At 50.5% G+C, this 14,510-nt stretch overlaps 1 protein-coding gene across 2 annotated transcripts in view; it reads right to left on the bottom strand.

The window, feature by feature from the left end:
* Positions 1–14,510, bottom strand: part of Hspa12a (heat shock protein family A (Hsp70) member 12A) — a 148,882-nt gene that overhangs the window by 12,881 nt on the left and 121,491 nt on the right. For both annotated transcript variants that reach the window (XM_029472581.2, XM_021151657.3), the window contains 3 exons: positions 13,012–13,116; positions 11,941–12,057; positions 1,079–1,250 (listed from right to left, as the gene is read on the bottom strand). In XM_029472581.2, coding sequence (XP_029328441.1) covers positions 1,079–1,250; positions 11,941–12,057; positions 13,012–13,116 — 394 coding nt within the window. The remainder of the gene's footprint in view (positions 1–1,078; positions 1,251–11,940; positions 12,058–13,011; positions 13,117–14,510) is intronic.

Raw genomic sequence — 14,510 nt, 5'->3', positions numbered from 1 at the left:
AGCAGCTGGGGACAAGCATAGCTCTTGCCACCTCCTGGTCACAACTAGCGACCAGACCTAGGGATTAAAAGGAAAAGGTGTCTCCTGGGATGGAGTTGTCCTGGTGAGGATGACTGAGGAGTGGCCTGCAGAAAACTGCACGCACGGGTGTGGAAAGTGCATCTGCTCGGGAGTGAGCCTGCACCTGGGGTCTTGGCAACAGCAGACTCAGGCTTCCTATGTGGGGACCATGAAAAAGGTAGATCCGAGCTTAGACCAAGCAATACTCACTAGTGTTCTTCCTGTCCTTGCCTAGGCCTGGGCATCCCAGGGCCACTTGGGGGTGGACATGGGCAGAGGGCGCATTTCTCCCTACTAGGTCCTCTTCTAGGAGCTGAGCAGAACTCAGAGCTGGGGAGTGCAGCACCTCTGGTATTCTCTGTTAGTACCCAAGCTTTCGGTGGTGCTCTGACCATGACATCACCTCTCCAGAACCCTGGGAGGCCTAGATAGACCCAATAACAGAGCAGACAGTGGAGCGAACAGTTTTGGGGACCCAGACAGTCCATTTATGTAAGTGACTTATTCAAAAGGCAAAGCTCCTTAAAATATCCATCCTGGGTCAGACTGAGCAGGTGCTCCTTCCCGCAGCTAAGAGTACATCTCCCGGGTCAGGACAGGTCTGTGTGTGTAAGGCACCTGATGGGCTCATCACACCCTGCAGCCCAGTGGGTGAGTCATGACCAAGTCGACAGTGTTAATGGAGGAATTAATAGCAGGCAAATTAAATTAGAGTAACTCAGTTAATATACAGGGCAGTCTCAGAGCCTAGTAAAACGTGAGGCTGAGACTCACTCTCAGGCCACCCTCAGGTTCTTGGAGAGGTGTCCCCGAGGGGTGACAAGCTGGGGTAGCCAATGCTTAGTTTATCTTAGGGACCAGATAGAAACACCAGGGAATGAGAGGTTTAAGACCCACCCTTCCCGTGGAGCATCCCAACCCTCACAGCCTGAGGGGGCCTTTAGCATCATCTAAGCTGAGTAGCACCTGGGGAGCTGGGAAGGTGGAGCAGAGGGAGGGAGAGAGAGAGCAGAGGTACCCTGTGCAAACCCCGCTCCTACTGTGTCACTGGCGCTGTACCCATTGACCACCGCCTTGCTGCTGAGCTCAATCATCTGATGCAGCCGAAGCTTCCGGCAGTAGATGGAGGCGGCCTCGGGCTCCAGGGCAATGATGAGCTGCTCCGAGTTCTCGGGGGAGGCCAGGCCTGCCTGGAAGACAGAGACAGAAGCTGGGACCTGGGACTCCCTGGGCAGGTCTGCTCGGAGGACATCGCACCTTGTCTTGAGGTTGAAACACCCAAGGGAGGATCTGAGTAATAATTAGTTTGGCTTGCTCGGGGCGGGTGGGGAGTCCCTTCATAGGCATCTGTGGAGATTAATGATCTGATACTGAGCTCTGGAAGTCCCTACGTGCACAGGACTCCTGGGGAATCCTGGCTCTTGTGGCTTGTCCAGATCAGAACTGAAAAGCGCCATGGAAGAGGCAGGGTGTGGACCATGGATAAAGGTGGGGACCGTGGATAAAGGTGGGGTTCGTTATGCAAGCAGCTGGGAGTCAGAGTCACAAAGGTCCCAACACTCTGCACCCACCTCAGAGAGGGGACAGGTGGACCCATTCCCTTTGACAAGAGTCGCACGCCCTCTGACAGAGGCCATGCAGATCCTAGTCTTAGTGAACCAGCAAGGATGTGACAACCTTCCTGATGTCACCAGAGCGCTTGAGCTCCTGCCACCTGCCTGACATGTGAGAGTGGCCCCCAGGAGAAACCTCCATGGAGTCCCTTATTTCCTAGAGTGAGGATGGACAGTCAGACAGAGGATTTAACCAAGGCCTGTATTCTTTCAGTAGTTCGTCATATTGTATTTTGTTTTATTATTTATTTGCTTGTTTGTTTTTTTATTTGGAGAGGGGGGTCTCATGGATCCTGGGCTGACCTCGACCTTGCTATGTAGTCAAGCATCCTGCCTCGACCTTATGAGTGCTGCTCTGTGATTGAGTGTGTGTATGTCACTGTATCTGTTTGACATGGTGCTAACAACAAAACCAGGACTTTGTGTGTGAGAGACAAACACTCTTCCAATGGATACAGCCCAGCTTCTACATATTCTTACTATAATAACAGTTATACCCCTAGGTTCCCGTATGCAACTCCATCTGCTAATACCTGGCCTCTTCCTTGGCTGACAAGAGGCAGGAGTGTTTCTGCCCCATGACATGTGACCTGTCCCAGTCACCTCCCCTCCAGGCCCTGAAGGTCCCAAGGGCACTCCTTTCTGCGCATACTCAGAGAAATGAGCCTTGGTCTCTAACTGTGTCCTTGGGCATCCAAGAGCCCAGGGCCAGAGCAGGAGCTGTTCCTGCATAGGCTGTGCCTGGTGCCTGGGGCTTTCTTGGCTGCTAGCAGCACGAATCATTCCTGCCACCATGTGCTGTTTTTCTGCTGTTTCTAAGGAAACCAGAAGATCTGTTTCCATGCCACGCCTGCTTGGAGAAAGTCCTTCACGCCTACCCTCACTCTATATCAGAAGTTTCGCAGACAGAAAGTATCCTAACACCGTATATTCACAGGAGGGACGGCTAGGAGCCAAGGGCAGAGGGGAGAGCCTTTCATACAACTCCTTCCCTAAAGGTGCTGTCTCAATTTCTTCTCTATTGCTGAGATAAAACACCACAACTGTCTTAGTTACAGGGTTGCTGTTGCAGCGATGACAAAGGGTTTCATTGTCTTAGAACTTCTACATTCCTGTTCATCATCAAAGGAACCTGGAGGCAGGAGCTGATGCAGAGGCCATGGAGGAGTGCTGCTTACTGCCTTGCTCTCCATGGTTTGCTCAGCTTGCTTTTTTTTTTTTTTAATAGAATCCAGGACCACCAGTGCAGGGATGGCACCATCCACAATGGGCGTGACCATCCTCCGGCAATCACTAATTACGAAAATGCCATGCCGGTTGTGGTGGTGCACACCGGTAGGGTTTGCTGAAGGAGGCAGAGGTCGGAGGATCACAAGAAAATATCCTACAGGCTAGCCTGTAGCCGGGTCTTACTGAGGCAGTTCTTCAATGGAAGCTCGCTCTTCTCCAGTGACTCTAGCTTGTGTCAAGTTGACATAACCCTAGCCAGCACAATGAACAGGGCAGCTTATAGAAAGGAGGTTATCTTGTCTTATAGTTCCAGAGAGCTGGAGTCCATAATGGCTGAGCAATGGCCTTGGGGGCAGAGGAAAGGCTCACATCTTGAGCCACAAGCATAAAATTAAGGGCACACCAGGAATGGCTCTAGGCTTTTAAACCTCAAAGCCCTCTCCCAGTAACATACTTCATCAAGGTCATACTTTCTAACACTCCCAAACCAGTACTATAACTGGGGACCGAGTGCTTAAATGTCCAAAAGAATGAGGGACATTTATCACTCAAACCACCACAAACAGGAAGATACCAAGGCCCAAAGAGAGAGTGACCAACTACCCCAGTTGTCTAGGACAGAAAATACTCCGAGGAACATGCATAGCTAAGCAGAGACATGTTCACACATCCAATGTCAACACAGGTCAAATCAGGTTCCTTAAATCACACCAACTCTCCTACCTGGAGTGCTGGCATTACAGGGGAGAGGCCTGGCCCTTTGACAAAACCTCCTCCTCTGGTTTTAGGCACCATCTCTTCACCCCCTGGGAGGGACAGCATCAGATAACGTATTGCCTGGAGTTCCCAGTGGCAATCACAACTCCAGTGTCATTGATAACATCCAAATGAGCTGTACCAACCAGATAGGCAAAGGGAAGTCTTCATTCTTGATGTTCCATGTGCCTCTCTAGGACCATAACCGCCTCAGGATGACTGGCTTCAAAACCCACACCCATGCCCTGCACCAGTGATGGGGTGCCCCTTCCCTACTGCCTTATACCCCCAGCTACGGCCAACTACATAGGCAAGCAACGATGGTGCACATTAGCCTGGACCATGGGGCAAATAGGCTGAGCTGCCCTTAGATGACAGTGGCTTAGGCATGAACGATCTTCCTCTGTTCCCTGTGAAACAGCTGCAAGTACCTGTGCCCTCCTCCTCCCCAGGTCAGACCATACACCCTCAGCACACAGTCAGCTGAAAGGTAAAGGTGCCCTAGTGAAATAGGATGGGTCAGACATGTGAAGTACCACAGGGATGCTGAATCTGCTGATCCTCATTTACTTAAATCCAAAGTAAAGCAGGGCTGGGCTCCCCTGCCAAAGGACAACTCCCGTGCCAGGCAAGCCTTTTCTGGGCTTCTAGCACCAAGGGCCTCCTGGGAGAACAGATGCCTAGAGTCAGCTTCACCTAACTCCTCACCCCTTGACATCCTAAGCAGGACTGAGTCAGAGGGAAACCGTATGTGTGTGTATGTGTGTGGGTGTGTGTGTCTGTATGTGTATGTGTGTGTGGTGTGTATATGTGTGTGTGTGGTGTGTATGTGTGTTTATTTGTGTGTGTGGTGTTTGTGTGTATGTGTGTATGTATGTATGTGAATGTGTGTGTGGTGTGTATATGTGTGTGGTGAATGTGTGTGTATATGTGTGTGGTGAATGTGTGTATATTTGTGTGTGTGGTGTGTATGTGTGTGTGTGTGGTATGAATGTGTGTGTATTTGTATGTGTGGTGTGTGTGTGTATGTGTGGTATGTGTGTATATTTGTGTGTGTGTGTGTGATATGTGTGTATGTGGTGTGTGTGTGGTGTGCATGTGTGTGGTGTGTGTATGTGTGTGAAATGTGTGTTGATGTATGTGTGTGTGGTATGTGTGTATGTATGTATGTGTGTGTTGTTTATGCATGTTTGCATGTGTGTATGTATATGTGGTATGTGTATGTTTGCATGTATGTGTGATGTGTGTATGTATGTGTATGTGTGTATGGTACACGTGTGTGTTTGCATGTATATGTAATGCACAGAGGTGGGAAGCCAGCTTCAGGTGTCCTCTTTCACTGCCCTCCACCTCTCCTTTGTGAGGCAGGCTCTCACTGAATCTGGAGCTCTGCATCTGCCTCTCCCCCCTCCCTAGTAGTGGGGCTATAGGCATAGCTGCCATGTCTGGTTTTTACAGGGCTTCTAGAGATCCAAATTTAGATCCTCACGTGTACAACATGCACCTTACCTACTATAGCAAGTTCTCAGCCCCACAAAGTCTTTACATGGAAACTGTACTCAAGGGCATGAGTCCTGGGAGATAAAACCTGGGTTAGTGTGTGGCTGACGATTAGCAAGACGGTCTCTTCCTCTCAGAGCCTAACATTGAAAGGACACCTCTGGGGTCCTGGGGAGATGGTTCACAGGAAAAAGCATTTGCTGCTCTTACAGTGCATGGGAGTTTCACTCCCTGCACCTACAGCAGCTCACAGCCACCTGTCACTGTAACCCCAGCAGATCTTAGGTCCTGTTTTGCTACTGCTGGGCATGGTAGTCACATGCACAGACACACAGACACAGACACACACACACATATATACATATCACACACACATACACACACACACACACACATATATATATATATATATACACACACACACACATATACACACATAATTAAAAATACACTCTTTGTTTAAAATCAGACATAGACCGGGTGTGGCAGTGCATACCTTTCATTTTAGCACGAAAGAGACAGAGACAGGTGAATCTCTGTGAATTTAATGCCAGCCTGGTCGACAGAGCTAGTCCTAGGACATCTGGAGCTACATAATAAGAGAGATTGTCTCTAAAACAACAACAAAAAGACATGCCCAGGATAATGGAGTCTGCCCCAAATGGCAGAGGCCATGCACACATTGAGGGGCTGGCTTGGTTTCACAGCAATGCCTGTGACCCATTTCCACAGGGGCCCCCACTGCAACTGTGAGAAGATACACAGAAAAAAAACAGAGGTGAAGGTGTGCACCCCACTCCAGAAAGAAGGAGCCACCATGATGACATGAAGTCTGGGCGGTGTCACAGGTCTGGGTCGTGTCAAGCATGTAACTGTAATGGTTTGAATGAGGAGTGCCCCAGCTCCCCCTCCCCCATTTGTTTGTTCCAGCCCCCCCATTGTCACATTAGCCAAGAGACCAAGGAGCTTTGTGGCCGCCAGTGAGCTCCTATGGAGCCACAATGGAGAACTGTGGGAAGTGACTCTTCAAAGCACTGCAGGGGTCAGCTGACTCTGTACCAATATTTCTATTTTTCCAGGAGGATCTGGGAACCACTCATGCACCCCTAGGGACAGGAAGAGATGGAATAGAACTGCCTAGGCCTTCAAAATCCTAGACAGCTTCATCTCTGGCAGGAGAGCCTGGGCTCAGATACTTAGAACCACGCTCATACAAACTCCTTGGCCCAGATCTCAGTGAGCCCAGGGTTTCTCTGCCTTTGGAGCTGCTACTTTGGAGTCACTATTCCTGTGTGAGCTCCTCTCTACTGGGAGGCAGGCATAGGGGGTAGTTTAGCCACCTGGGACTCCACTCAGTTTGGGCTATGTGTGTGCATGCACACACATGCACACACTTGACAGCCTAGATCCTTCATCTGCACACATACTCCTCTCTGAACAGCGCACCTAGCAACATGTTAGCAACAGAGGCCTGCACATTGCGCTGAGCAGCACATATACTGTGCTTGCAGCAATGGAATAAGTTTTCGCCCTAAAGACCATCAAACTTAAGAGTCAATTCAGTTGCTTATGTCTGGGCAGAGCAAGTAGGAAGGCCAACCCGACCTGGACTAGTTTGGGGTACATGCACAATAAATAATGCTAACTATGTCCTCAGAGTGAACATTCAGAGACATTCCTGCATTTATCATCTTATGGCTATGCCTAGTTGGGTTGTGTATATGGTTTAAAAACCAAATGCCTTATGGGAAGGGACAGGCAGAGTGGAGAAACAGGCATAAGGCTTCATCTGTCAGTACAATAGATGAAACCATGAAAACTACCTCCTAGTGATCAAATGCATCTTCATTTGGGCATGGATATATACAGCCAATCTTAAGAGTATATTCCTTTTAAATGTTTTATTTTGAGTAAAGCTTTCTGGCTGCTTTGTGACTCTGCCTTTCTTTCTCGCATGAGACACCAGAGCTTGGAAACCCTAACCACCAGTAACACTGGCACTGCTACCAGGCATTGCAGTCTGCCTCTGACTATGCAGAGTTGGTACAGACACACCAAGCCTCTGCACTGGGCTCTGCACTCCCTGAGCACAACAGAGAGGTCTTCTCACTCTGTAGCAGGTTTCAGTTGCTGAAGTAGTGACTCAACCCCTTCTCCAGCCAGCCAGCCTTCTTCTGCGCTCTCCTGGCCCTGGTCTCTGTTTAACTGAACATGAGCATTCTGTAGGAGGGCCCTCGGTGTCCTGAAATGTGTGCAAACCTGCAGCATGCTAACCCCACTTACTCCTCCAGGATCTAAAACTGCCTGGTGGGAAGCTAAATTTTAAAGCCCTTCTGGAATTGTGAGATCCACTCAGGAGGTGTGGGCGACTGAACGGCTCTCCGGGGAGCCCACAGAAGTGGCTGTTTACCCCAACTACTCAGCTCCTTGGCCCTTTGCAATCTGCCAGGAAAATCTGCCAAGAGACTTGGTCCACAAATGAGAAAGATGGCCAGGCCAGCTACACGTTCTACAGGGCCGCGGTTGAGTCCCGGCTGTCCCAGATGGGAGTCGTACTGGCACTCAGGTTTCCCCTGATAGGGTTATTATTCACTGCAGCCTGTCCAGGCAGGAAGTTACACGCTGTGTCTCCATGTCAAATGAGGTCATTGTACATGGGAGCATCATTTATTTAAGAGGCTTCTGGAACTCACCAGGGTTACACATTTTATGCAAAACGCCTCTAAAATAAAACTGGACAATTTCCTGTCCACGATCCTCTGAGATTTAGCCTTCCCCCTTCCTCTCCCCTGCCCCTCCGTCTTCTCTTTTCCTCCCTCCCTCCCTCTTAGATCTTTCCTGAAGGCCTCATAAGAACAATCCAGTGTCCTTTCTGCTCTTCAAGGATCCATAGCCGTCCAGAGTGTGCAAATCCTAAGGGATTGAGATTTGGCACGTTCTTTCTCCCACGACTGAGACCAGCAGCCTAGGGAAGGTCTCCGGACAAAACAGGTCTGTATGCACGACTCTGCAGCCCTCCAGGGCGCCGACTCAAGCGGAGGCCCTAGACCTAGTCCAGACTAGAGGATGCTGTGCCGAGATCATCCTAGCTCTTCTCTCTCTGAGACTCCTTCCCTCCCTCTGGCAGGTGAACGTAACAAAAACTTGTACTAAGAAAGTCTCCTAAAAGCTCGAAGGAGGGTCTCTGTGTTTCCCCACGTGAGCAGAATGGCCGCCCAGCTTCCCTGCTCGTGTTCTGCTGGTACCCTAGTTCTGCTTCGTTCGCAGGTCACTCCTGTGGGAGGGCTGGCAGGCAGCTACCACCGTGTAGGAGGGAGCAAATGCTCATCTGATTGATTAAGGTCCTTTCATGGGGATCGACAGATACCCTGTGAGCGTTCCCAGAAGACGCTGGGCTCGGAACACTGGTTTTGCTTATGAACTGCATAAACCAGGGTTCTCCAGGGAAACGATACAAGCAGGGTACTCAACACATGCAGCAAGAGATGTCTTACAAGGATTTGGCTCACAATTACAAAGCCTGATGAGTCCCAAGTCCCTGGCTGGGTAGCTCCTGTCTGAAGGACACGGGCTTACAACCCAAGAAGAGCTGATGTTTCCATCGGAATCCAAAGGGAAGAAAAGAAAGAATACATGTCCCAGCTGAAAAGCAAGCAGGAGGGATTTCTTCCCGCTCAGAGAAGGGTCAGCTCTTTGCCCTGTTCAGCCTTCAGTTGGCTAGAACAGGCCCATCCGTGTAACAGAGTCACCTGCTTACTCTGGGCAGCTAAATAATGACGTTCAAATCACCCTTATAGGAACACCAAGAGCATTATTTTTAACCAAACATCTGGACAAACTCTGACCCACTTGAGCTGACCCACAAAATTAACTTTCTAGGACTGGACCTTCCTCATACTATAGTTTAAAAGGCAGAGGGGTGCGGTGAAGAGATGTCATATGCTGTACCCCCACTCTTCCTGGAACTCTCCCTGAAGGCAAGCTGAAGACACTGCAGACTAACCATTCCCTGTGTGCATCCTCTAAGTTCCTATCTGTAAGCCATTGGGCCCCATGAGCAACCTGAGGACCCTAATTCAGCTGGGCCGTTCTATCCAGTGACTTTCAGAGCCTGGCACACAGGGGCCCCAGTGTAAGGGCCTAATGAAGACATGAGTTTAAAAAAAAAAAAAAATCAAAGACTAGCCAAACAAAGTGGCCATCTTTAAACCCACATGGTCATGTGACCTGAATGGAAGCATCAAAGCAGAACTATAAAGGGTCTGCACCTAAGCTGCAAAAACAACACCAAAGAAAAGTTAACCTGACTTAGAAGACAGTCTCAATGTCCTGCATGCCTCTGAGTAAACCAATCCTCCTGCCTCAGCCTTCTAAGTACTGAGATTACAGGGATGAGCCACCACGCCTGGCTTGTAAGGCCAGCTTTATTCCACCAAAGCCAAGGACACTATGCCCTTCCTTGTCTGATTTTTCTCCCGAGACTCTGAAGGGTGAGGCTCCACCCCTTGTCCTACCCACTCAGAGACTCCATCCTAGGAAGAGCCAGGCCAGAGCTGCCCGGACTAACAAATTGACCAACCACCACGCACCTCTCTCTTTTTTCCAATCTAAAAATAAGATCTGACCCCTCTACAGGTCACACATTTGCTGCTGAAGCCTTCCTGTGGGCTGGGGAGTGCGAGCTGAGGCCATGAAGTTTGCATATCCTTTCTGGGAACAGCTCAGAGCACAGTGCAGTATGGGCAAATGGTCAAGTCCCGACGGCCCACCCCTGAACACACTCATCTTTGGACACACCCTGAAGGCTGATGCCCAGGGCTCCTGTGAACAACTAAGATGCGTCTGCATCCTTCTCTTCTTAAAGGTTTGCCTCCTTCTGCAACTTCCTGCCTCTTACTTCAGCCCTATAAAAGCAAATCTATTTTTGGCAGCTTCATACATAGAGCCAGATTCTCACCGCACAGAGGAGGGGGAGAGCGGAGGAAACAGCCCCGGAAAGGGGACTGCGAGCGGAGGATAATCTGCCCTTGACCTTGAACAAGCTGAGCTCCAGGAGCTGCATTGGGTAGAGCCCTGAGTACTGAACAGAGCCTGTGGCGCTCAAACTCACGGGGCCACATTACCACCTGCTGGGGATCAAGGTGCTTCGGTGACTCTTGGTAGGAAAGGATCATATATACATGGCTACTGACTTGATGTCACAAGTCTGCCTCCTGAGAAAAAGTGGGTATGGTGTCTCTTGGGAGGTCTTATGAGGACAGAGGACAAGGAGACATCTAAGGCACTGATGACGTGCCAGTCCTGGCTAGGACTGAGATTAAAGACCAAACCCTGACTCTCAAGGCAGAGTACTGATCCAGGCTCATCAAAAGCCAGCTCGGCTGGGGACAGGGACAGACCACAGAAGACTGCTTGGCACAGTTATCTGTGATGGTAGGGAGGCTGCATTGGTATGTTTCTTGCAGCTAGCAGAAAACATCTGACAGAAGCAGTTCAAAGATGGCAGGGTTTATTTTGGCCCCAGGTTTGAGAGTACAGTCTGGTCACGGTCATGGAGGGAAAGGCATGGTAGCGGGAACCTGAGGCAGAGGCTCACACTGCACCGCCAGGAAGCAGGAAGAATGAATGTTGGTGCCTGGCTCCCTTTCTCCAGCTTAGTCAGCCTAGGATTCCTGCCCATGAGAGGTGCCTCCTGCAGTAAGATGGATCTTCCCACATCGACTATGGCCAGAAATTTCCTCACAGACATGCCTTAATGTTTGTTTCCTGGAAGATTCCAGATCTTGTCAAGCTGGCCATCAATATCAACCATCAGAGAGGCTGTGAACATCTACAGCACGGGTGAACTCTTGATAGCTGGTCACCAATCTTGGGAGAGTCTTGCCTCGGAGGGTGACAGGTTCACCATGGAGCTGCCCTGGTGTAGGAGCCTGACAGCACTCGGTATGTTAGCCCTCACCCTTCTCGGAGAGTCCACATGCTTCTAGATGGCCCTGACGGGCAAGTAAGCAGAGGGCGGTCCAGTTCCCAGAGGCAGGTGGCCACTGTCAGCCTCCTGGCCAAGCTGAATCCTTGCCTCTACTCCCTTCTTATATAAATGTTCTTGTTTCCAAGGCTTTTCCTGAAGTTTTTCATGGTCTTTCATATCTACAGGAAATGTCTCTGAGCCACAGTTTGAAATCCAGTCCCCAAAATTTACAGTGGAACCATGACCCAGACACATGAATCCAGAGGGAGGGATGAAAGAGAGAGAGGATGGGGGAGAGAGGGTGGGAGAGAGGGAGACAGAGAGGAAGGGGAGAGGGAGAGAGGAAGGGGAGAGAGGGAGAGAGAGGAAGGGGGAGAGAGGGAAAGGGTGAGGGAGAGGGAAACAGAGAGGGAGGGAAGAAGAGAGAGAGAGGGGGAGAGGGGGAGAGGGAGAGAGGGAGAGAAAGAAAGAGAGAGAGGAGGAGGAGGAGGAGGAGGAGGAAGAGGAGTAGGAGGAGAGGAGAGTGGAGGGGGAGGGGAGGGGAGAGGGGGAGAGGATGGAAGAGGGAGGAAGAAGGGGGAGAGGAGAGGGGAGAGGTGGGAGGGAGGAGAGCGGGTAAGAGGGGGGAGAGGATGGGAGCCTGTTAGGCTGACACAGGAAGCTGAGGCACAAGAAGACCCTTTACCCATGTCTCTTCCCATATTCCTTAGGAAGCTGGTGGATGCTGGGAGATTCCTGAGCACAGTCACAGTCACCACTGTGGGAATCTCAGCTCCTTCTCCTCTGCCCCCCCCCCATCCCAATGTCCCTCACCTGGTAGGCAGCTTCTCTCATGAACTGCTTGGCTGGTTGCTTCCAGATGGCAGGCACCGTGATGACCCATCTGACGTCAGAGTTCTCAAAGTCTGACCCTGCCTGGTCACTCAGCTCCTAACGCCGAGAAGAATAAGTGTAGGAGGTGAAGAGATGCTGCTGGCCCCAGGGACACCCCCTGGGACACCCCTCCTGTGGCTTTGCTGAGCAGTCAGTCCTTTACCAGGAACTCCAGAGGAGCCTGTGCCTACATCCCACACAGCAGTGTGGAGGCAGGGCGCCCCTGGGCTCTTCTCAATTATTTCATACGCACCCTATAAGGGAAGGGACTGCTGACTCTGTGGATTTACCTATTATGAGCATTTCATACAAAGGGAAATAATTATATAACGAGGCTTTTATGTATTGTTTCTTTTACTTCGTATGATGTTCGCAAGGTTTATCTGACCGTGATATGCATCTGTATTTCATGTCTTTTTATGGCTGAGTAACATTCGGTTATCAATCAGCTGACGGACATTTGACTTGTCTCTGCTTTTTAGTTTTTATAAATAACACTGCTATGAATTTTTCAATGTGAATGGTTTTATGTGTGAGCGTTTTCGTTTCCCTAGGAGTGGAATGGTTGGGCCATGTCTCTGTGTCTGTCTTTTTTAGGAGCTGCCAAATTTGTTCCAAGATGCTGAATACTTTCACCTTCCCACCAGCGTTGCCTAAGAACACATTCAGGAGCTGGAGAAATGGCTCAGTGGTTAAAGAGCCCTGACTGCTCTTCCAGAGGTCCTGGGTTCAATTCCCAGCAACCACGTGGTGGGTAGCTCACAACCATCTGTAATGAGATCCAAAGCCCTCTTCTTGTGTGTCTGAAAATAGTGTACTCATAGTGTACTCATAATAGAGTAAATAATAAACCTTTAAAAAAAAACTTTAAAAACATCAACAAAGGAACACACTGGACTGTTGTAACCTCAGAGCCCACATGCTCTCCCCGTAGGCTGCACCTCCGCCTCCTGGGCAGGTGCAGCAACCCAAGGTTGGCCTAACATAAGACTGACTGACGCTAGGCTTTACCTTCAGAGCCTGCTCCTTGAAGTACTGCAGGGCGTAAGCGAAGATTTCGAGGGCTTTGACCTTCTTGCCATTTGCTGCTGTTAAGTCTGTGTCCATGGTGAGGTCCTACAGAAAGATGTGTCCATGGTTAGGAGGAACCATGCCTTTGGTTTGGGATGGCTGTTTGGAGACCAGAGGAATCCTGCTTCCCTATGTTGAAAGAGGCAGAGACAATGTCGTACCCCCTTACCCGTGCAAGGGACCAGGCAGTAATGTCTCCTTACTCTGTTAAAGCTCTGGGGGTTCTCCCCAGGCCCCACCATCACTGTGTCCTCCTTCCCTCCCTCCCTTCTCTCCCCTTCTTGGCTCCTCAGGAGCAGGAGCCTCTGGCCCATAGCAAGTCCTGGGAATGGAGAGCAGGTGCTAAGCCCAGTGCAGTTCACATGCAACTTCCAGACATGGGTCACCCTTGGGAGCTCTGTGACAGCTTGAATCATGCCACTTCACTGCCAAGCGGGATGCTAACACACAGCAACCTCTCCTTCCCCGGTGAGCTGCCAGCCAAGTCACTAAAATAGAAGAGTTCCTATTTTAAGGCTGGTTCTGTCTAATCTGCTGAAAGCCAGGCAGGCATTGCTGCCTCTCTGGCTCTGCCAGAAGCCAAAGCAGCTGCCATACACGGTCCTCTGACAGGGGATACGGTGCAGAGGCCAGATGGTGGGTGGAAAGAGGTCATAAAAAAAATCATGAACAGGGTCCCTGGGGGCGGCGGGGGGGGGGGGGGATGGGTGGGTGTGGAAGGAAGCCTCTGGACTAACCCACTTATCAGTGGGAGGAACAAATTAATCAGATTGATGTAGGCTAGATAGCCAGGCTTTGCCACTGTTTTGAGGCGGGGCCACGAGTTACTGATGGGTCTGTGTGGGGCCTTGGGTTATATCCTAAACTATCTGCTCATGCTCACTGCTCCCGGCCAGCGCCCCATTCTCCTGGTGCCCAGCTTCTAGATTCTCAGGCTCAGGGAGGCAGCAGAGTCCTGAGAAGCTACAGTTTCACCCTGTGCCTCCATTGCCCAATCCTGACAATCAGCACTGCGGCCCATCAGAAAAAAATGTGCGAGACCTTTCCAGCCAGGAGAAATGCAACCTCATGTAAACCTTGAGCCCTGGAGGGCGAGGTGCCAGTGGTGAGTTTCCTGCCTCCCCTTTGCTGTCTCCTCAAATGCCAATGGAAGCTACCACTCGACTAGAACTTTCCTTCCTCTGGGGACATCATGCATGTATATCACTTCGATCCTTATACTCCCTGTGAACAAAATCTTGTAAGTGTCTCCATTTTAAAAAGGAGTGTGAGCTGGCTCTGGTGGTGTGGGCACACGAGTGTTGGCCTAATCCTTTGCCTGGGCAGTGATGGAGAGCTGGCCCTGGTGGCATGGGCATGGGAGAGCAGGCAAGCTGACCAACTCAGCTACCACTCAGGCCCTGATCCAGGCCTTTGAGCTGGTTCACCCCAACATCTAC

Source organism: Mus caroli, unplaced genomic scaffold (genome assembly GCF_978045245.1).
Source record: "Mus caroli unplaced genomic scaffold, Mus_caroli_1 scaffold_20, whole genome shotgun sequence".
NCBI lineage: Eukaryota > Metazoa > Chordata > Mammalia > Rodentia > Muridae > Mus > Mus caroli.
Note: the sequence above shows the minus strand (reverse complement) of the source record. Positions and strands in the feature narration are given on the sequence as shown.